Genomic DNA, 25,394 nt, shown 5'->3' on the forward strand with positions numbered 1-25,394 from the left:
AATATTTTTAATAAAGCAATTTTTTGATATGTAAATTTATTTATTAATAAATTGCATATGCAGCACCCCCACTTAAAAATTTCACCGACCCCCACTGGTATATGCTATGAAAAATTGTTGAAAACAAAACAGATAATGAACAGCTCTGGATATGAGATAAATAAAGATTTATAACACCATATTTTTTATCTTTTGAAAAATAGTCAAGAAATCATGGGACCATATTAAGGATTTCTATTTAATTAAAAAAAAAGCTATGCTGAGGTCACACTAATATAAGATGCAAATCAAAATTAAATTGAAGGATTTACTGGTTAAATCCTTCAATTTAATTAAAAGATGTTTAAATGACGTGTAAGCAAGGTTATATACCATTATTTATAATCTATGTGGCTCACATTATTAAGGAAAATAGTATTAAACTCAGTTTTCTTAACTCTATAAAGATGACATTTTTTGCTTTGTGTCTTGAAGAATCATTATCCAAATTAGATAATCACTATGACAAACTTGCCATGAAAATCAGCAATAAATAGAATATAATTATGAAAATAGGCAACATTAAAAAAACTTTATAATTATGAACAGAATTATGAAAACAACAACAAATGTATTTTCAGTAGGAAACCTAGAGATTAGATTAGATTATATGTTTATATCTTTATGCGCAGTTTATAATCAGAGTATCTAATTAAGATAAAAAAAACAGATAACGAAAAAAGTAAGGCTAAACTAGAAGAAGCCAACTGAAGAAATTTATAGATAACCAGAAAAAAATCAGCCAAAATACCAAACTGGTACCATTTACCAATCCACTTATTGTGGTTCAACCCACAATAAGTGGATTGGACCAGCTGAGTTGAGAAAAAAAAAAAAAAAAAGCAGTGAACAAAAAAAAAATGATGGTTACAGACATGACAGTTCTCAGGAAAATTAGAAGCGTGAACAAATCGCATCAATGGCAAAACCAACAGTAAGGTTATTTAAATAGAAGAGTAGGGACAAACGGATGTATAAAGTAAAAATGAAAGGAAAAAAATCAGGAGGACCCTGCTAACTGCATATAAGCAGATATATGCAGTTAGCACAGTGCATTAAAAGATCAAAAATGTAATAGTTAATTAAATCAATATGATAAGTAACAGAGCAATTTGGAAGAAAATCGGAAAATAGTTATGAATGTTCTAGATGGTCACAATTTCTGGTACACTCCTTGAGGGTATACACCAGAAAATGATGATGAACAAAGATATAGTGTCTCACCAATGACAATTCCCTCTCTAAGATCTTGTTACATGTGTATCTGTAATTTCTTCTTGAGTTTTATTAAATATTTTCATCCAAGAAATGTAATAAATCTATTAGTATATAAGGTGGAGTAAGGATCAGCTAATCCATATCAGCTTATGGATTAACCCTCTAATCCATCTAATTATAGATAATTAGATGGATTAGCTGATCCTTGAAAAAAAAAAAAAAAAAAGCACACAGTGCTTTTTTTTTTCAAGTTATTTCAGGATTCAGATAAGTAGGACAACAGTTCTCTTGCAGGGCAAAGAAAACAATCTCCAACTTAAGTCATTCAGAAACAAAACCACACAACAGTGGCATCTGACCCTACAGCCAACTGGGTAAAGGGAGACAGAGAGAGGGGGAAAGCACCAACTCAGTTTTAATGCACAATCGTGAACTGTTGTTTAAACTATACTCCTTTGTATAAATTCTATAACTATTTTTATCAAAGTGTAATTTTTTTTTTTTTTTAAATGCCTTCTTTAGGAACTTGATAAGAGATTCAGTCAAGTAAGAAAGTAAGTTGTCCTGGAGTGTGATTTCAAGGTACTACCAGTCTCTTATAAACATGAACCAAGTGGCATAACAAAAAAAAGATTATTAAATAGTCTTCACTAAAACTTAAAATGAAGCATAATTTTAACATATTAACAACATGTTTGAAATTTTAAAACTAACATACTTGCACCAACTTGCCTGTTTAAATCCAAAACTCTCTGTTGCAGTCCCTCCTCCAAACACATAAATTTTTTCATTATAGATAGCAATTTCATGTCGATACCTAAGCATTACAAAATAATCTTTCAGAATAAAACAAAATTAGATAAGTCTTGAAATTAAATTAACAACTAACATGCACAAAACAGAAAGACTGTAATATTCACCACATGTGCTATAAATAGAAAAATAAATTTAGCTATTTATCTTCCTAATTGTTGTTCTCAAATCAATTAACAACCTCAGATAAGTCAAAGAATAAGTAGTTCAGTATTGCAGAAATATTATCTGCACTGTCTGAAATATTATCTTCCATTTATTGACAATTATATTACTTCATTTTTAACAAGATGAGATAGCAAACCTTGCACTCACTAAAACACATTTTTGTGCAAAATTTACATGTGCTCTGTTCTTTGAATATTTGCAAGACAAAAAATATGTGATTTGAGAGAATAATACTAATAAAGTGGTGGGAAATGAGTACTTTCTACAAGATCTGCAATGTGCAAGTGTGTATGTGTAGGAAGAGAAGAGCATTTGTGAGACTCAACAAACATTTATCAGGGAGAGTTAAAAACCAGCAATACCGTTACTGTTTCACTCATAGTTTCCTTTACATAAAATATACATTCTTATACAAAAAAACCTATTACTTTCAAGCCTACATTAAGAGTAATCCAAAGTGAGTATTATGCATATTAAACTAAATTTCTCATAGACATTACTATGAGAAATGAATATAATCTGATTTGTTTATGATCTGAGATATTACTTTATGCAGAACTACAAAGCTGGCAATTATAACAAACTTAGGAGGCAACTTAGAGTAGTATCATGGCATAAGAAACTATATGGACTGCCTGCATGTATGGGAAGGGGTCAAGGATTGTTTGAGTGAGGCAGTATCAGATTGCATACCCAGGGTCAGGAGGATAAACCAAGAAGGGATTAAATGGATGACTAGCAATATAAAGCAAGAGCTGCAAAAAAAGAAAGCAGTGCAGAAGAAATATATAAATAATAAGGTGATCAGCATGCTCATGAACAGTACAAACCACAAGTAAAAAGAATAACTAATATGGTAAGGAAGGCTAAATCAGATTTCGACAGAAAATTAGCTAGGCAGGTCAAAGTAAATCCAAAAGTTTTTTTCACTACATAACAAGTAAGAGAAAGAATGATTATGGAAAGATAACTTTACTCAGTGCTGATGGCAGGAAAGTGACAGAAACAGAAGAAATAGTTCAGTTACTGAGTGATCACTTTGCAAGGGTAAATCAACCATGTGATGACAGAGACCGATGTGAGCATTGAGGTAGATGAACTGGAGGTATCATTAAATGTGAATACAGCAGTGGGCCTGGAAGGCTTGTGTACTATGAGAATGTGCAAGTTGAATTAGCAATGCTTTTTGGCAAAATTGTTCAATGTAAATTTCAGCTCTGGCAAGGTCCAAGGGAGCGGAAAGGGGATAAGACAGTTTGTGTGTTAAGGCTTAAGTGCTGGGAAAAACTCAATAAAAGTTTAATGGAGTGAAATGGTTCTTCCAATATTTTGTCTCATTTAGAGAGACATCATTAGGAAAAACAAAATGAGACTTGTAACACACACACACACAAGCAGTACAAAACTAACTGAAATATATGGAAGAAAGATTAGTCCTAATTATATGAAGCACCCTCTATGGACACCAGTTGGCAGCCTGGGATGTAAACTGAAATCTCAAAGTATTACTGTTTCCCAAATTTTGGGAAGTTTCATGCAACCATATTTATTTAAATTATTGCCTCCTAGTGCAACTGGAAGAATGATGGTACACTGTACCCTTTGATCAGAAAAGGCCTAAGTTTGATTCTTGTTGTGATGAGAGAAATCTTTACGTGGATTTTTTCAATTGAAGGTGAGTTAGCCCAATCTCATATGGGCATAGCAGGGTTTTTTCACCCAGAAACTTGGATTTTTCATCCCACATACAGACAAATCAGTCTTGAAATCTTCAAGTGTCATCCCCTAGAAGGAGGTTGGCAACCATGTCACTTTTTTTTCTTTCTTTTGCTGCTCTGGAACATTTATGGTAATTCAAGCCAGTTCAATCCTTAATGTCTTCAAACCACATTCTCCTGGCCTACCTCTCCCTCTTTTTCCATCCAGTTTCATTTCTAATATTAATTTCTGAATGCCTTCTTGTCTAGTTAAATGTCCAAAATATTTAAGTTTTTGTTCTTTAATTATTTTCATTAATGTTTTTTTCATTTTTGCTTTCTTTAAACATCTTCATTTTTCATTTTCTCTGTCCATGATATTTTTAACATTCTTCTAATAGTCCACATTTCGAAAGCTTCTAAATTTTTTTTCTGCTTCTTTACTGAGAGACCATGTTTTACTTTTGTAGAAAAGACTTGACCAGAAACAGCATTTTATTAATCTTTTTCTTGTGTCTATGTTCTGGATGTCAGAACATTTTTCACATCAATAACGGTTTTTCTTGCTATCTCTCTTCTTTTTATTTCTTTAAGGGAATTTTCCCCATCTGTAAACATTTATCCCAGATATATAAAAGACTGAACCTGTTCAATTTTCTTTTTGTTAACAGTTATGTTTAATTTCTTATTTATTGGTTCTTTTGATATAATCATGCACTTTGTTTTCTTTAGGTTAATAATTAATCCCATGTCTAAGCTTCTATTGTAAATTTCTGTGACTAAGTTTTGAAGATCATCTTCAGATTCGGTCCTTATAGCTGATATAACATCCAGAGACATTAACATAGTCCTTATAACATCCAGAGACATTAACATAGACACAAGAAAAATATTAACAAAATGCTATATCTGGTCAAGTCTTTTCTACAAAAGTAAAATAAAGAAGCAAAGAAAAAATTAGACACTTTCAAATGTTAGAAGCTACCTGAAGTTGTTGAAGTTCCTACCCACGACCTTTACACCCTTCAATTCTGAAATATCTTTAAAAACCTGCTCACTATATATATATTATACAGTAAGGGTGATAAGACAGATCCTTGTCTTACTCCTTTTTTAATTTCAAAGTTGTCAGAATATGCGATTTTATATCTTATTGAGGCCAATTGATTCCAGTATATATTTATAATTATACGTAGATCTTTTCCTTTTAATCCATTATTCTCTAGGATATGTATTAATTTCTTGTGATATATTGTGTAATCAATAAGGACAACAAATCAGAGTGGGATAGTTAATATAAGGCATCAAGGTAGGGTTGGGGCTAATGGAGGTCTTAAATTCATGTACACTTGTTAAATTGTGAATGAAGCTATGTTATGTAATTTATTATTTTTCATTCACATTTAACATTGCTTATTAAATATTAATCATGGCTTATGTAAAATTAATTATTATTCCTTAATTGAGAATTACTAATTAAATATTTATTCAAAACCTGACCTATTATTAATTTATAGAATAATAAAATGTATAGAATTTTGTGTAACCAAATATATATGGTGTAACGTAAAGTGTTATTTTATATTTAACTGTATACGCAATCAAAAAGTTGATGAAGTAGCTTAAATATTTTGTTGTTCTTATTTGTGAAATATTCAATGTTATGTAATCACTGTAGTAGTAGTAAAAGAGCATACATTACATTAGCGAAATGTTTACGCTTAGTCTGTTGTCATGGAGACGCACGCGTAAACAACCACGAGTGAAGAGAGCGTGGCGTTCGAAAGTAAGGGGGGAGTGAAGGTCATAGATAGATAGAGGGAGAAAGAAAAAGAAGTGGGAAGGTCAGAGATAAGACAGGGAAGGAAGAGAGAAATTATTATTAAGCGAGGGAGGAGAGAGTTTTGCGGAACCAAGATTATAAGATCCTTAGGGCTGAAATTTATGAAAATAGTGTTCGGAAGTGAACCAATAAGTAGTGAATCATAAAGTTTAATATTATAAGCGAAGTCAGCTGTTGTTATGAAGAAAGGTTGATGCCGTAATCAGATAAAAAGGAAACTGGACAGTCAATGCGAAAATTCTGATTAGTTCCAGTTAATCTGGATTACGATTTAATTCTATGTTGCCCTAGGAAGGAGTTATATTGATTACTTGGAGAAAACTGAATAAGAATAGATATCAGTACCTAATTACTGTTGTTTGGAATAGTGAAGTGCGACTAACAGTAGTATAGTTTGAACTGTGGAGAAATTTTATTATGTGTGTTCCGCTAATGTTAATTAAGTTAATTCATAAGTGCTCTCTCAATAATTTGATGTGTTGAAGAAATTGTCTGGTAAGAGTAGTTGTATGAGTTTGTCTATTTTAGCATTAACTGTGATATATTTCCGATGTTCAAGGTCCGGAATATATTTGCTTGGAATATTGCTTACGTAATTTATTGCCTGCTGTGAATATAAACATTGAGCTGATAGATTTGTGAAGACTGAATAAATGTGAAATTGTTATTTTAACTTGAGATAAGAAGATTTGTGTTTTTGAGACTATGAATAGTGTATGAAAGTTAGAACACTGAATTAGCATCAGTGACCTAAGAAGATGTGTTAAGTTAATTGTATAGTTCCATTTTAAAATAGAGTTCTTGTATTTGTTAACCATATCATATATTAAATGTTTTATTTTGTTGATCTAAATATTGTGTTTGCCTGAATTCCTTATTATTGCACCGTTCATAAACATTCGAATCTTGCGGGAACCCCAAGTAAAAATGATAATAGATAATTCGGCCTAATGAGATGACTGTTAACTTAATTTAGAACTGATCCTACTATTTATATAGACTAATCTAAGAATAGGGTGGCGCAGTAATAATATAAATTTCCCTACTTTTGGATCGGTGATCATTTCGTAATTAGTTGTATTATTTATAAAAGTGACTTAAGACAAGATGGATTTAGAACACGATAGGAAAATAGCCGTCACGACAAATGGCGCAGTTGGCAGGATGTGATTTAATAGGTAGGAATTAAATTTAACAACTATAAGATAAGAAATTGAATTTAAGTTTAGTAATAATAATCGTAGAATTGCTCCCTGAAACTTTAGAAAGTGAAATAAATAAATCACAGTGAACTGGTTATAATCTGGAGTCAGGCAAAGATAAAAGTTTATTTAAAGTAGAAAGATTATTGTATTTATTGAGATAGTAATTTATTAATCACTATGGCTGTCACATCAAGTTCTGAAATGAATGATAGTGAATTTTTTCGTACGGTAAATCCACAACAAGTTTTTCCCCAATATTCAGGTGAAGAATCAGATGATGTACTATTCTTCTTTACCTATGTTGAAAAACTTAGAGAAATTGCAGGTTGGACTGATTTTCAATTGCTAGTTCTGATTAGAAGTAAATTAGTAGGTAAAGCAAAAACATTTTTGCATTCTTCTCCAATACTTCGAGAAACGTTTGAGTATTCCAAATTTAAAGACACTTTATTGTCTCAATTTTGTAAACTTAGAAGTGTAGGTCCTAACTTATGGAAATTGTAGAAAATTGTTCAAAAGGATAAAGAAACTGTTACTGATTTTTACAATCAATTATTAACTTTGGCCAACAGTTTGAATGTTACTGGTGAAGATAAACCTCACTTAGATTGGGCTGTGTTCCAACAATTTAGACAAGGTGTTAGGCAAGAATTAAGAGAGACAGCCTACAAGAAGAAAATTTCTACTTTAGAAGAGTGTCTTAAAAGTGTTAAGGAAAAAGAACAAATACTAGGAGACCTTTATCCCTCAAACAATGCAAGTCTTGTGAATATTGTGAATAAGACTGATAGTTCGTTCAACCAATCAGAAATAGAAAAGAGAAATAAGGATGAAAAGGGAAAGGCAAAGAATATTGGAGAAAACTCAAGTAGTGTAAGCTACATGACTGAGAGTAAGGAGCAATTGGACATGAAACTGATGACAGAAGTGAAATCCCTAATTCACCAGGAGGTGAATAAGTTAAATCAACCAATAATGGATAGTCTTAATGAAGTTGTGAGACAGTTATCAGCTATTACTTTGAGATCTCAAGAAAATCAAGACCCCACTACAAATAAAATTGATGAGATGATCAAACATGAGGTTGAAAAACAAAGTCAACCAATTTTAAGTAGCCTAGATGAGGTAATCCGAGGATTAAATGATGTTAGACAACAAATGTCTGCTATCCCTCAATCCAAGACAGAGAAAAAACAAAGAAATCCTCTTAGGTGTTATAATTGCAACAAAGTTGGACATTATGCCAGGAACTGTTTCCATAACAAGGAAAACTACTATAACAACAATTGGAATTCAAAATTTGGATACAAACCCCACAGGAGAAATAAAAGAATTCAGAATTATCAAACATCTAATGAGAGAATGATGAGAATTAGAGGTGATATCCTTGGCTCTAAATGTGACATCTTACTAGATACAGGATGCAATGTCTCTACCATCAGGATGGATTATTTCCTAACATTAAAAAACAAACTGTGGAAGAGCACTGCCAAGCTAAGACAACCTGTAAGGATTACTTCTCTCTCAGACTCAAACTTTATGGCATATGAAAAGGTTCGAGCTAGAATATACCTGCCAGAATTTGGACTGTATGTGTGGCAAGACCTACTTGTTGTCCCCACTACTTCCAATCTAGATTCTCACATTATCTTGGGAACAAACTTCCTAGCAAGATATCAATTTTCTTGTGACTTTTCTAAGAAAGAAATAACCCTGATGAACAAAAGCAGATACATCAGAAGAAATGAAATTCATGATTGTGATAAGACTAAGTATCAAACAAGACAGTTTAGATTGCCACTTGAATCAGGACCATCCACTGAAGAAAAATCAGCTGTGAATCAATCATCTAATAGAGATAGTGGTGATAACTCTCATGTACACATTCAATCTGATACTCCTCTTCTTACTGACGAACAAAAAGTTGTAATGACAAAGCCCAAATCAGAAGTTACCACTAATAGCAAACTAACGGTTGAAGTCAATTTTGGTAAGATGTCTAATCTATATTGTAGAACAAACCACCAAGATGTGAGACAACAAAAACTTAATTCTAATAATGGAAAATGTGAATTTAATTCAAAGGAGAGAAACCTATACTACAAACTTAGAAGACATGCGGAAATTGATAATAATAGTAATAAGAGAATTGTTGATAATGTAAAAGAGAATAAAAGCACAAAACATAATAAAGAACCAAGTTTCAGTAAAACTGGCTATTACTTGAAAAATCGAAAAGGAAATATGTAATCCAGTTTTTTTTAAAGGAGCCTAGTGTCAGAAGAAAAATTTTTCTTATAATAACAATTTTTCAAAGAAAGGGTGAGCCTATGTTAAATTGTGAATGAAGCTATGTTATGTAATTTATTATTTTTCATTCACATTTAACATTGCTTATTAAATATTAATCATGGCTTATGTAAAATTAATTATTATTCCTTAATTGAGAATTACTAATTAAATATTTATTCAAAACCTGACCTATTATTAATTTATAGAATAATAAAATGTATAGAATTTTGTGTAACCAAATATATATGGTGTAACGTAAAGTGTTATTTTATATTTAACTGTATACGCAATCAAAAAGTTGATGAAGTAGCTTAAATATTTTGTTGTTCTTATTTGTGAAATATTCAATGTTATGTAATCACTGTAGTAGTAGTAAAAGAGCATACATTACATTAGCGAAATGTTTACGCTTAGTCTGTTGTCATGGAGACGCACGCGTAAACAACCACGAGTGAAGAGAGCGTGGCGTTCGAAAGTAAGGGGGGAGTGAAGGTCATAGATAGATAGAGGGAGAAAGAAAAAGAAGTGGGAAGGTCAGAGATAAGACAGGGAAGGAAGAGAGAAATTATTATTAAGCGAGGGAGGAGAGAGTTTTGCGGAACCAAGATTATAAGATCCTTAGGGCTGAAATTTATGAAAATAGTGTTCGGAAGTGAACCAATAAGTAGTGAATCATAAAGTTTAATATTACAAGCGAAGTCAGCTGTTGTTATGAAGAAAGGTTGATGCCGTAATCAGATAAAAAGGAAACTGGACAGTCAATGCGAAAATTCTGATTAGTTCCAGTTAATCTGGATTACGATTTAATTCTATGTTGCCCTAGGAAGGAGTTATATTGATTACTTGGAGAAAAGTGAATAAGAATAGATATCAGTACCTAATTACTGTTGTTTGGAATAGTGAAGTGCGACTAACAGTAGTATAGTTTGAACTGTGGAGAAATTTTATTATGTGTGTTCCGCTAATGTTAATTAAGTTAATTCATAAGTGCTCTCTCAATAATTTGATGTGTTGAAGAAATTGTCTGGTAAGAGTAGTTGTATAAGTTTGTCTATTTTAGCATTAACTGTGATATATTTCCGATGTTCAAGGTCCGGAATATATTTGCTTGGAATATTGCTTACGTAATTTATTGCCTGCTGTGAATATAAACATTGAGCTGATAGATTTGTGAAGACTGAATAAATGTGAAATTGTTATTTTAACTTGAGATAAGAAGATTTGTGTTTTTGAGACTATGAATAGTGTATGAAAGTTAGAACAATGAATTAGCATCAGTGACCTAAGAAGATGTGTTAAGTTAATTGTATAGTTCCATTTTAAAATAGAGTTCTTGTATTTGTTAACCATATCATATATTAAATGTTTTATTTTGTTGATCTAAATATTGTGTTTGCCTGAATTCCTTATTATTGCACCGTTCATAAACATTCGAATCTTGCGGGAACCCCAAGTAAAAATGATAATAGATAATTCGGCCTAATGAGATGACTGTTAACTTAATTTAGAACTGATCCTACTATTTATATAGACTAATCTAAGAATAGGGTGGCGCAGTAATAATATAAATTTCCCTACTTTTGGATCGGTGATCATTTCGTAATTAGTTGTATTATTTATAAAAGTGACTTAAGACAAGATGGATTTAGAACACGATAGGAAAATAGCCGTCACGACACACTAATGCTAGGAGTATTAGGAACAAGAAGGAAGAATTTTTGGCCATGGTTGTCACTTCCAGACCACAGGTTATTGGTATTAGTGAAACATGGCTGACTGAAGATGATATAGCTAGTGGGATTGAATGTGATGGGTATAGTGTGTTCAGGAATGACAGGGAGAATAAAATGGGGGAGGAGTATTGTTGTTGATAGCTGATGAGCTGCAGCCAAGGAGAATAGAAGTTGAATTGCAGGAGAGAGAAAAGAGCACATTTGAGGCCATTTGGTGTGAGATTGTGGCTAGCAGAACTAAATATACAATTGGGTGCTGCTATACACACGCAAATGAACAAGCAAATAGAAGAAATGAGTGGAAGAAGGGTGATTATTATGGGAGATTTCAATTATGGTCGCACTGATTGGAGTGAGGAGAGGACACACGGGAGGAAGGAATTGGATTTTATGCGGTTATTCAGGGATAACTATCTGCGACAGCATGTAATGGAAAATACTAGGGGTCAGAGAGTACTTGACCTAGTAATTACATCTGAGGATTTGGCTGTAACAAATATGACCACATTGCAACAATCGGTGAGAGTGATCATAGGGTCTTGATTTGGGAGGTGGCTAAAGGTGAATTTTCAATTAAGACAGGATACATGTGGAATTATCAGGCTGGAAAGTATGACAAGCTTAGGAGTTTGATTGGTTCAGTGCCATGGCATGTACAACTGCAACGACTAGAAGTTGATAGTGCATGGGAGGTAGTTAAGAAGTGTTTGCATGAAGCAATGGCTGACCGTACACCTAGAGTCCGAATAATAAATCAAGTAGGGGTTAAATGGATGAATAACACCATTAAGCTTGAGCTGCAAATAAAGAAACAACTATGGAGGGAATTTAAGGAGAAAGGTGACTGGCAGGCACACGAACGGTATAAAGTGCAGGCCAGAAAGGTAACGAGTGTGGTAAGAAAAGCAAAAAAGGATTACGAAAGAACATTGGCCATGCAGGCTAAAGAGAATCCTAAACAGTTTTTTAGATATGTAGCAAGTAAAAGGAAAAATGTACATGGCAGAATGATTTTAAAGAATGCCGATGGTAGGGAGGTAACTGAATCAGTTGATATAGTTGAGTTACTGAGTGAGCACTTTGCAAGAATATATCATCCAGGTGGTGACATTGCAGAAACGGATGTACCAGTAGATTATACAGGAATTGTGGTGAATGAAGTGGAGGTGAGTAGTCTACTGCATAACCTCAATGTCAATACATCTGTGGGATTAGATGGTATACCAGCTCGTGTTGTACAAGAAGCAGCTAAAGAATTGTCAGTACCCTTGACCATTTTGTTTAATTTGAGTCTCGGGTCTGGGTTAGTCCCGAGGGGGGTGGAAAGAGGGGAAAATAGTTCCACTGCATAAAGGTGGTTCCAAGACTGCTGTTGTAAATTACCGACCGATTACCATATCAGGAATCATTGTCAAGGTCTTAGAGAAATTAGTCAAGAAAAGAATACAGGATTGGATAGATGAAAATGGGATATTGTATGGGGGACAACATGGTTTTGTGAAGGGTAGATCATGCCTCAGTAACTTGCTCACGTTTTATAACACAGTGACGGCTGAACTGGATAGGGGTAGTGGGTTTACAGTAATACTACTGGACCTTGCCAAGGCTTTTGATAGGATACCACATAGAACCCTAATCAGTAAACTGGAGCAGATGGGGATAGATATAGGGTTGGTGAGATGGATAGGAGGGTGGTTGAAGGAGAGATACCAGAGAGTGGTTTATTCAGGAGTGGAGTCTAAAAGACGGCTTGTGACTAGTGGAGTGCCACAGGGCTCTGTTCTTGGACCACTGGTTTTCAATTTGTTCATCAATGATATAGGAAAGGATTTGAGAGGAAGTGTTCACTTGTTTGCTGATGATGCAAAGTTGGGTAAAGCAATTATAAGTGCACAGGATGTCAAAATTTTACAGGATGATTTGGATAGTTTGGAGGGCTGGGCTAGGAAAAATGGATGTCATTTTAATGTGCCAAAGTGTAAGGTTATGCACTTTGGGGTGAAAAGAATAGCAACAGTATATCGCATTGGTGGAACCGTACTCCTGGAGATTGATGAGGCCAGGGATTTGAGAGTGTTCGTGGATAAGGAATTGAAGTTTAGGGGGCACAATGCAAAAATGACTAAAACAGCTCACCAAATCACTTGGCTTCTGAAAAATACTTTAACATGCAGAGACAAACAAGTTGTTGTTCCTCTGTATCGAGCCTTGATAAGACCCCATCTGGACTACTGTGCCCAGTTATGGGCACCAGGGTTTCTTCGTGACGGGGAGGAAGTGGAGAGGATCCAGAGACGAGTGACCAAGATGATAGAGGGTCTGTGGAATGAACCTTATGAGAATAGGTTGAAGATTTGTGGGTTGCAGAAATTGGTCGATAGGTGAAGGAGGGGTGATATGATTGAGACATTCAAATTACTGAAGGGTTTCTATAAGATTGATCCAGAAGATATTTTTGAAAATATGACTGGTGGTGGGAGGACTAGGGGCCATGAATGGAAGCTGGCAAAGAGCGTGGTTGACAAGGGTGTTAGAGCTAGGTTTTTTACTTGGAGAGTAATGAATTAGTGGAATAAGCTTCCAGAATCTGTTGTGGGTGCTATGACTGTGAATGAGTTCAAGGCAAGGTATGATAGATACTGTGTGAATGTCAAATAGTTGTTCTTGACATGATGTTAGGGCCTCCCTCGATGAGTCTGTCGACTCCTTGGAATTGCCCGGAACAATAATAATAATAATAATAATAATAAAACAAAGATACAGTAAAACCATCTTTTTACACTTTTCAGGGGACTGATGGAAGAAAGTGTAAATAGCAGGAAATGTAAAAAAAAAACATTAAAAAAAGGCTAAACGATAACTTACTGCTAGTATGTGAGTCTACATACTCGATTACAAAATTTCATAACTGAAAATAAATGAATTTACAATTACTTACATTTATCTAGTTAAAAAAATCTTTAATTGTTGATTGTTTTTACTTTTCATTTTTTTTTCTTTTTTGACATAGTGCCAGATTGCTTTGCATCAAGTTCAATGCTTGACCTGTTTTTTACTATCGTGTTCAAAGTAGACACGGAGAGTCCAAGATCCTTTGCTAAATGCACATGTGTTACGGTATGCCAATCTACAAGTCACAGAATTGTTATCTTTTCTTCTACAGAAATACATTTTCTGTCTTTTTTTCTCCATGTTACTTTTCAAGTTGCGGTGATGGATAATCCATCGCCGCAACTTGAAAGCAACTTTCACACGCTAAATTACATACCAGAAATTCTGCAATATCAATTCATACTCTGATTGAAAAATCACGGTATTGCTCATACTACTGTTAAAAAATGTTGTTCTATCATTATATTTATTTTATTGTTAAATCGATGTTCTATATTTAATTATGGTTTATTCTTAATTTCTATATCTATGCTTTTTATACTTAATTTGGCTGTTTTACCTTTATCCTTTCTTACTTAAATCTTATACGATCAAAATCCTACCGGCTGCTTTATTGTTATATATTTATCTTTCATTATTTATTCTTTCTTCTCTTACTTTAATCTTATTTTTATATCTAGGATTGTTTCCTCTTTGGATACTGGCAAATTTATATTTTGCTGCGCCAGCCAGTATCCTATAGCAGAAAAGATCTTTGCTCAGGGATACAATACTAGATTCTTAGCTTTCTCACACAATATCTTATTTTAACTGCCGTATAGATTCAGATTATTGCAGTCGTGACCTTAATCTATATTTTATATTCACTCTCCAAATCCTTCCCGCCAAAATAGGTTCTATTTTTATAAGTGGTAATTTGGAATCGTAATCAGGCATGACTCAGGTTCTGGTAAATATGACATGTTTATTGGAATATCTTGCAAATACATTGCAAACTCATACACTTAATTATGCTTAATACTAAATAAACTCGAACTAAGAGATTAACACATTCAAAACTAGTTAAATTTTATAAGGCATGCTAAACACAGTAATTACACATTGGGATATAAATCAAATGATAATAAGCTAAGCTAAATTCCTTCTAGCAGTATTACTCGTAAGAACAAACTATCAACCATTCTAATGTTACCGAGACACTAAATTCTACTTTTCATATCGCGTCAAGTTAATCTATCACATACAAGTTACAAAAGATCTCTCCTAAACAATTCTTCTTACTCACAAACGAGGTTAACTTTCTAAATAGTGACTGTCCAAAGAGTTCCTTAATATAAAGTTCTTAATTTCCCAATCGTAAACAATCTTCTTTCTTCTAATGAACATTCACACAAAATTAGAGCAATAGCACCTTACCGACTTTTTTCCGCGTCGTTCTGCACCATGTGTTTGTCTGGATATTTCTCATCTATTTTGGCTGTCTATGCACCAACGTAGGGGGTTATGCTATCTTCATTCTTTCTGCTGGGAACAGACTCAAAATCTTTGCATTTCAGGAACAACTCGATGGGGCTTTTCAGTGACGGCCTGATTCTGCTAGGACTGGAATTTTTACCTTCAGCTTTGTATAGAATCCAGCTTCATTTCTTTATGAATGCTCGCTGCCCAACATCAAAGACTTCACCATCCCCCCCACGCGAAACTGCCTGCCAACTTCCGAACCACCCAACAGGAAAACGATACAACAAGAGATCAAGAGAAAAAGCCCTATGTTCCAGGCTCAACCCCCTTTTATACTCCTATAGAGCACCCTCTTTTTCAGCCCCTTTTTGCACACGATCCTTACTAACTTCACCCTTTGGCTTATCCTTCATTTCTACGACGCTGATATACTTGGATTCATGGAATGCATGGTTACGTGATTTTCTGAATAAGCTATACCTACCAACGTTACTCTGTACAAGTGTAGCTTTAGGCCTTAAAGGAATTAATACTTAACAGCTTTATGATGACTCACAATAGATTTTACATAGCTTAAGTAAGGCTTAAATTTAATTCATATTATCCCTCTTTTTTAAGACATACAAAAATGAAATCTCAAATTAATCACAGTAGCATAAATATAAGGTGCTTAAATAAAGAATACAAATTTTTACATAAAGTGAGGAAGTTTCACTTTTAATTACAACTGATGCGCAGGTATTTCTCTATGTTTGCAATTTTTATATGTTAGACCCTAAATGAATGATTTCTTTCCAAGATTCCTTCATTTAGGATCTAACACTACGTTACTGCTGCAAGCGTGCAAGTCACCGTGATGGCGGAAGCGAAACTACAGCCGAAAGCAACTCCATCTGGGAACAGAAATGTGCAGATTTCCGCAGAAATCGATTCAAAAATCAGTATTGCCACCCGAGAAAAAAATGCAAATCATGGGAAATAACATCCACATCAAGTTGTTAATGCCGCAAAAAAATATATCGTAAGAATAGGCCTTAAGACGGGACCAACAGAAAATAACGTAAATGGCAGGAACCTAAAAACGGGGTTTTACTGTATATGCTTTTCTGGTTATCGGGGCTTCTTTCACATAATGTTTTCAAATTGAAAATTCCTTCTCTTGTATTTTAACTTTTTCAAAACCTGATTGAGTGTCTTCTATTTCTATTGACAACATGCCTTTTATTCTTTCTAGGATTATTTTCAGCAGTAATTTTTGTAACATGGTTTGTTAAACTTATTAGTCTATTTAAATTAAGGGAATATTAAATCCAACATTGTTTTAAAACCGAATAAGAAACTCAAAGATTGGAATCAAAGAGTTTCATGCCGAATATAGTAACTATAAAAGTATCGGCGACTACTCACGTAAGCTAAAGCAGGTAGTTCAAGTACACAGTACAAACTAGAGCAACTCGAAGCAAAGGTGGAGAAAGTTCTGATCGCTATTCTTAGTATTTCACTAATGTAAAACCCATCTCCTAGGAGATGGGTAATGTTATACATTATGGTGGGAGGTCACTACCCCCAGACCAGTCTGGGGGTAGTGACCTCCCCTTCTTAGTTCAGGATCTGCGTGATGAGCATTTTCGACAGAATTGTACACAGACACTTGTTTCTGTTGAAAACCTAAACCCATTATTAAGAGCCCACAGAGAGATATGATCAATTGCTTGCTGAAGTTGTCTTTCAATTACCCTCATGTTACGTGAGCGACAGTAAATTGTGAAGTCATCAACATATAGAGCATTGTCTACAGTGGGAGGAAGCTGTTCAATGATTGTGTTAATTTTAATAGCAAAAAGGATTACACTTAAGAAAGAGCCTCGGGGAACACCTTGTTCTTGATGATATGATCGAGATAACGTACTTCCTGCTCTGACTTGGAAAGTTCGCCTGGACAGAAAGTTTTTAATAAATATAGGGAGGTGTCCTTTGAGACCTAGGTTATAGAGGTCTTTTAATATGCCATATCTCCAGGCTGTGTCATAAGCTTTTTCCATGTCAAAAACTGAGACAAGATGTTCTTGCTTCAGAAATGCATCTCTTATACAAGTTTCTAACTGAACTAAATGGTCTAAAGTTGATCAATGTCTACGGAAACCACATTGTGTATTGGAGAGAAGATTGTTGCTTTCTAAATACCAGAGAAGTCTGGCATCAACCATTTTCTCGAGTATCTTACAAAGACAGCTGGTCAGAGCAATGGGTCGATAATTATTTGCTTGTGTTGGATCTTTTCCTGGTTTTGGGATAGCAATGACAATTAACTTATGCCAAGAATTTGGAAACTCTTCCTCTGCAAGTATTCTACTGTATAATAAGAGAAGAAGATCCATAGAAGATGATGGTAGATGTTTTATCATTTCATAATGGATGTCATCAGGCCCTACTGTACTAGGGTGAGTTTGTAGGAGAGCTCTTTTTAGTTCCTCCTTGACAAATGGCTGATTATATGGCTGAAGAATGTTGGTAGAAAAATTAAGCCTTTGTTTCTCTTGCTGCTCTTTTAGTATTAAAAATTCCAGAGAATATGAAGCTGTTGCTGAGATTTAGCAAAAGTTCCTCCCAAAGTATCTGCAATAGCTTTGGGATCAGCAAGAACACTTCCATTATAGTCTAAGGTGAACAAACAGTGTACTATATCTGCCTTTCATTTTCCGGATTTTATCCCATACGATTTTTGGACTGGTCATTTGATTAAATGATGTAATAAATTGGATCCATGATTGTTTTTGACTGTAACGTCTTGCATAACATGCTTTGGCTTGAGCACGCTTGAGTTATTAAATTTGATGTGGTGGGGTATCTACAAAATATGCTCCATGCTCTGTGTTGATCTTTTTTGGCTGCCTGACATTCTGGGTTCCACCAAGGCTTTGGATAGACTGGAAACCGAGATGATGTTTTGGGATAGAGGCTGTTGCAGTCTGGACAATGCATTCTGTGATATATATTACAGCTTCATTGATAGGTGTTTGACTGATGGTATCAGCATTAAATTTTGCAAGATGAGAGAAAATGTTCCAGTCAGCCTGGTCCATTTTCCATATAGGTATCTGTGTGGGTGAACATGATTCCTGTGAAGACATTGTACAAAGAACAGGAAACTAATCACTTCCATATATATTCTCTTCAACATCCCACATGAGCAGTGGAAGAATGGAAGGGGAACAGACTGTAAGATCAATTGCAGAATATGAGCGGGTAGGCATATGGAAGAAAGTATTGAGTTTATTATTTAGAAGAGAAAGGTTATTATTATCAAGAATTTTTTCAATGATTCGACCTCGTATATTAGTGCTGGCACTACCCCATAGAGTATTGTGACCGTTTAAGCCACCCATCAAAAGTATGCGTTCAAGCAGTTGCAAGATAAGGTTATCAAAATCAATTTCATTTAACTCAGCATTTGGTGGTAAATAAATTGAACATACTATAATAAGAAATCCCACAGAGAAGCGAATCACTACTGCTTCCAGAGAAGTATTAAGTTGGACCTGATGGAAAGTAATATGACTGCCCACTAGGATAGCTACTCCTCCATGAGCAGGACCATCTCCAGTTCTATTCTTAAGTACAACAGTGAAATTCTTAAAGGTACGGTCCTCATTGGGTCTTAAGTAAGTTTCCTATAGACAGAAAGGTTGGTGTTTCTGCAACAACATCTTGATATCATCAATATTCTGGCGGATCCCACGACAGTTCCATTGTAAAAATTTTCCTGTTGTCTTGATTTTATTGACATCTGGTTTTCAAGAGGTTGAGGGCTTACCTTTGTCAGATTTATATTTATCCACTGTTTTAGGAAAGTATGGACGGCCAGTGTCCATCTCTTCCTCTGGTAGAGTGTTCACAACATCAAATGTGTTAGGGTCAGTTGGTATGTTTAGTTTGCTTTCAGTGGGTATCGAGTTATCCATTTTTTCTGTGCGAGTGTCTGGTGGTTTATGTTTGAGTGAAGTCTCCATCATAATTTTTTGACAGGTGAGCTTTCATCGAATGGGACCATTTTTGAAGTTGTCTCTGGAGTAAGGCCATAGGTCTTGTGAATAATGTGCTCAACAGAGAAGCACTTGTGATCATAAAGTTCAGGTATGGTGAAATTATCAAATGGTGGAATAGACACATATGTTTGAGTTGCTGTTGGCACTTTTTAATCGTTACTTTTTCAGCAAAAGAGGATCGTAGAACAGGTGTAATGGTGGCCAGCTTTCCTTTTGCATCCTGGTATGTTATGTTTTGTTCTGTTTTAATTTTTTGTATCTCTTTTTCATCTTTCCATTTCTGACATGCACAAGAGTATGCTGGATGATCTCCCTGACAGTTGGCACATTTAGCTTTTTTTTCATAGCAAGATTTATTATCATGTTCTTTACTACTACATCAGGCAGGTAGAATCATGACAGGCAGTTTGGGCATGTCCATATCTTTGACATTTAAAGCATCTCAGCAGGTTAGGGATGTACATTCTAACAGGACAGCTGAGATACCCTGCTTTTACAGATGTCGGAGGGCTAGGTGTATCAAAAGTAAGGATGATGTTCTTAGTTGAGACCAGGCGACCATCCCTGCGTATCAGGATGCGCCTCACACCCGTCACTCCTTGATCTTTAAGCTTGAACATATCTCCTCATCAGGAACATCAAGGAGATCCCATTCTGATATCACTCCTCTACTGGAATTGAGTGTTCTGTGAAGTTTTACTGCAATTTGTATTCCACCCATTGTCATTGCTCTCAGTAGTTTCTTGGAATGTTGTTTGCACATTGTTTCCACTAGAATATCACAAGAACGCTTCTTGGCAGTTTTGGGAGATTCTGCCAGTCCTAAACCTTTTTGGGTAAAGAAGGGTGACATTTTAACAATTGGTTTTTCACCTGTTGCATGAATGATTAAAAAGGTTGGTACATTTATGTTAGTATCCGATATCTTTTGTTTCTTACTTCTGTTTTCATATGCTGTGTCTATATTATCAGTACTTGTTTGGGACTTTGTTAGGGTCCCTGAAACATTTGAGGATGAAGAATTCATATTTAAAGAATTTTTTATTCGGCACCAGAGCTCCCCACCCACCACAGAGTCACACGTGGAGACCCACTACCCAGCAAGCAAAGACTGTGCTCAGGAGTGGAACGGCAGGGCTATCCTGGACGATATACCAGCACTGCAGCAGGTCTAGGATCCCGACCCCAGACCATGGGGTGAGAGACTTACTGCAACACCGTTGACCCTTGCAGGCAAGCCCACTAGCCAATTGATCCTGGCTGGGCCAACCAGGACACCATCCCATCTTGCCAAAGCAGGGGCCAAAGTAGTGCAAGACTACCAGGATCCCCCCCCCCCTTTCCAGATGTCAACGGGTCGCACCGCACGGCAAACACGGCGTTGAATCCCAGTGATGGTGGTCTGGAAAAAGGATAGTGAAAAAGGCTCAGGGGAAGTAGAGCAAAGAATACGGGAAGAAAAAAGAAAAAGAGGAAGAATGAAAAGGGCCAGTACCATCACTGGGAGGTCCCCTCCACCACGAACAGGTGCCCCACATGGAGGGGTTGGACTCCCTGGAGGTGTCACGTAATAATAATAATAATTAGTCTATTACTAATCAGCATTCTAATACCATCATACCTAACATTTCGCTCTTCTAAGACACTTCTGATTGAATCAATCAACCTAGACCTGGGTATTCCTCTGGATATTTTTCTTGACATCTTAGCATCAAACACCTTTTTGGCTAACCATTTCTTTCCCATTCCGCTTAAATGACTATACCACCTTATATAGGTCCTGCTCACATATTCTTGAATGCTAATAATGTAAAGTTCCTTCTTGATGTCTTCATTATTAATATGATTTTGCCATTGCCACCTAGCCAAAAATTTGATATCTCCTAGAATGCTTCTTTCTAAATGCAAAAATCATCTGACTGAACAAAAAAAAATTTCCACAATACAATATTATAAAGCATTTGCATGTCATATTGTGGGTTTTCAAATCCATGTTTCTTTCTATCCTTCCATAAAAGGTATTTTAATTCATTAATTATAAAAGTAAAAAATCTGCCCATTGCTTAGGCAAAAAAAAGCGTTCCAAATAAGCAGGGCAAGAGGGCAGCTGTGGAATGCATGTTCTTGTTTCCAATCGATAAGAGACTATCACAGATTGGATCTCCGATGTTCACTTGATGGTATTGACTGGAAGGCAGCCATATGCAATTCTCCACACAAGATCTGTCCTGTTAGGGTATCCTTGGAACCTCAATAAGTTATGAACAAAGTGTTGTTGTTAGTACTCAACTGCAAAAGTTCACGGCAAAAGAAATTAAAGATTTCTTTATATACCATTTTTTTTTTTTTTTATGGAAAGAATGTCAATGGCAGAATGTTCTAGCAATCTTAGAGTTAAGCACAGAATGTTGTAGTATTCAGTAACAATCTCAGCTTTTGGACTTTATAAACATTTACTCCAAACAAGGGAAGATCAATGAAAACTCAGGTAGTACACGAGAATGTCTGTGCATGTGTGATTGGTTTGCAGCATTTTATGGATTTTTGAAACTGTATTGCTTAAATAGCAGAATTTTAAGACTGGAAGCCTAAATCCTCCATATTTCTTTGATAGTTAAAGAAATTCCTTTTTAAATTCTTGGTATTGGTGCGAGAAAAAAATTGCACAGGCTTACTATATCACTACTTTTCTTCAGCTTCTGTGACATCTGTAATATTTATTATGTATAACTGATACGGAAAGATTATGGTTTTGAGTGTTATGGCTTTAGAATAAAAGAAAAATAGCTCAATTTTCAAGTCTTCTAAGGTTTCAATGTTCTTGTATATAAGTTGTTGAACTGGTAATACTGGGTAAGTGGAGAAGGGAATTCCAAGTATAATGATGGAGTGTCTCTTAGGAGTTAGTCCAAAAGGAATGCCTCCAAGATCCCACTTTCCAAAAACTTTTAATTTTGTCTTGTCTACATCAGCAGTTAATCCACTGATCTTGCTGAATTTTTCAAAAATACCAAAATAGATGTATGTGGAATCATTATCTTTCAAAGTGCCCACTACATCATCAGCATATCCTAATATTCCTTATTTTCCTTTATAGTAGAAGGAACGGTTATTCCTCACACAGCACATGTACTGTCGATTTTTTGTAAGAAAGGTTCAAGAGCTGATGTAAAGAGCAATGAAATAAGAGGGCAACCTTGTTTGACTTTTGAATTCTGACTGGGTTTGATAGGAACCCTTTAAATAGGAGGTTATGTAGTGGAATTGGCATAGGTTCTTTTAATAATGGATAGCAGCTTTTCCTCCACACCAGTATGCTGGAGGATGTGAAACAGAAAGGGATGTAGGACATTATCAAATGCTTGAGTAAGATCTACTGATAGCATTGCCAATGGCTGCTTTTTCATATTAATTAAGTGGAGTAGATCATGTAGCAGAAATATATTAAATTCTACTGCTTGGCATGGATACACCTGTGTGCTTTTAATTATGTATCTCATTCTTACTTTCAGCCTGTTATTGACAATGTGGAAAAATATCTTGTAGTCAGTATTAGATAGAGAAATAGCTCTCCAGCTACTGATTAAGATATGATCTCTATTAGGTTTTGGAATGAGGGCAGTATTGCTTGCTACAAATTCGCTTGGTATGTGTCCTGACGAAAGAAAAGAATTAATAAGCATAATTAGAACTGGAAGAATAAAATCCCTGGCCTCATGGTAATGTTCTATCCCTAGATCAACAGATCCTGGGGATTTTCTTGTCTAGTATTCCTTATAGGCTGTGATAACTTCATATGCTGTAATGGGGGCTGTCAGGCCCTTAGATATGAACAGGAAAGCCATTAATATAAGGGGGACCAGAAAGTAATGAATTTTTTTGAACTACATTTTTAATATAAATTTTATTAAAGAACAAATTAACATTATTCAATTCTATAATCGCCATTGTTAATTATAACCTAATTCCAATGATCTACTAAGTTTAGAATTCCTTTTTTGAAAAAAGTTTTTTCTTTGGAGGCAAAAAATGATATCAAACTCCTTTGGACATCATCTTGCGAACTGAAGGTTTTATTTCTTATGCTGTGTTCTAAGGACCTGAATAAGTGTTAGTCACTAGGGGCAATATCCGGTGAATATGGAGGATGTGTTAGAAGTTCCCATCCTAACTGCCTAATTTTTTCTTGAGTCATTCTTACAGAATGTGGTTTTGCATTATCAATGCTTGATGTAGTCGCTCTAATTGTTCACAATAGATGGCTGCTGTGATAGTCTTACCTTGTTCCATGAGTTCATAATGAATAATTCCATGAATATCCCACCAAATGCACAACAGAACCTTTTGTGGATGAGGTCCATCTTTAGGTGTTGGAATTGGAGTTTGATTTGGAGAAAGCCAAAAAGAAAGAAAGCGTTTATTATTCATATACAGCACCCATTTTTCGTCACCAGTTACGACTCATTCCAAACAGGGGTCATTTTGTTGTCTGGTCAACGAATTGCAAATCGCACATCTCTGTGCTTTATTGTTTTCTGACAGTTCATGTGGTACCCATATATCCTGTTTACGAACCTTGCCACGCTTATGTAAGTGCTCTTAGACAGTTGACCATGATGAATTAAGTTTCTCTGCTAATTCTTGTATGGTTTGTTTTGGATCTGATTCAAAGAGAATCTTAAGAGCATCGTCATCTAGAGGAAGAGGTCTTCCAGATCGAGGACGATCAGAGAGATCAAAAATTTTTTTTTGCAAATCTCCTAAACCATCGCTGACATTTGTTAATATTCAATACGTCTCCATAAGTTAAGCAAATGATTTTGACAGCTTCGGTAGCATTCTCCCCTTGGTGAAACAAAAACAGCATACAATGACGTAAATGGTGCTCTACAACTTAAAAGTCTGCCATATTAAAAAAATAACCTAAAATTTAAAAAAAAAAGATTTTTTAAATAGACAAGTAATGCTAATATTTAAATAAAACTCAAATTTAATAATTTGTTATTTAAGAAAAAACAAACGGCTAAAAATGACTTATTAAAAATAATTGATTACGTTCCAGTTTAACCAGGAAAATAAACCAAAATACAAAATGATGGTACACCATGACAAAATTTCATGCCGGCTGGGGCGTCGCCCATTAAACAAGGTCCCCGTTGTTTAAGCCAAGGAACCAGGGTAAACAGCGAAAAGTCAGCTACTGAGACAAATCTGAAAACACACCCCAACTCAACATCACCAGAGTTAAAGACCGGTACTATCAACATAAGAAGCCTGAATGGCAAAGAAATGGAGCTAGCGGAGAATTAGATAAGTACTAGATCGACATAATAGGGGTGACTGAAACAAAAAAGACAAAAACTGGTGAGATCTTTCTGAGCAATAAATACAAAATGTTATATTCAGGCAATGACAATCAAGGGAAAGAAGGAGTAGCCATAGTATTCAACACTAAATAAGAGGCTAATCTTCTTGAATGGCAGCCAGTCTCAAGTAGAGTGATGTGGGCAAATATGAGAATGGGGAACTGGACAATGAGACTTATTTGTGCTTATGGTCCCACAGAAGGTTCTACTAAGGTAGAAGTGGAGGTATTTTTTGAGGCTTTAGAAAAAGCAACTGACACAACGAAAAAGGAAAAGTTGGTCCTTGTTGGGGATCTAAATAGCAGAGTAGGAAATGAGTGTGAGACATACAAAAATATTTTGGGAAAATTTGGAGAAAAGAGTAAAGCTAATAATAATGGCAAATACCTGTTGGATTTCTGCTCAGGACATGGACTGGTTATTATTAACACCATGTTCCAACATAAAAATGTGCACAAATTCACATGGAGAGAAGAGGCAAGGAATAAGAAAAGTCTCATTGACTATGTTATTGTTGATAGTGATGTTTTCTTCCTTGTACAGGACACCATAGTGTACAGAGAATTTGAAATTGGAAGTGATCACTATTTAGTCTTGAGCAGAATAAAATTGAATTTCATA

At 35.1% G+C, this 25,394-nt stretch overlaps 1 protein-coding gene across 1 annotated transcript in view; it reads right to left on the bottom strand.

Annotated features, from left to right (window-relative positions):
- slim (scruin like at the midline) overlaps window positions 1-25,394 on the bottom strand; it is a 269,055-nt gene that overhangs the window by 149,036 nt on the left and 94,625 nt on the right. The window contains exon 6 of the mRNA XM_090407794.1: window positions 1,990-2,074. Within this exon, the coding sequence (XP_090263920.1) occupies window positions 1,990-2,074 (85 nt within the window). The remainder of the gene's footprint in view (window positions 1-1,989; window positions 2,075-25,394) is intronic.

This window comes from Typopeltis vanoorti, chromosome 1 (assembly GCF_054136105.1).
Source record: "Typopeltis vanoorti isolate ZY-2024b chromosome 1, IOZ_Tvanoo_1.0, whole genome shotgun sequence".
NCBI classification, from domain to species: domain Eukaryota; kingdom Metazoa; phylum Arthropoda; class Arachnida; order Uropygi; family Thelyphonidae; genus Typopeltis; species Typopeltis vanoorti.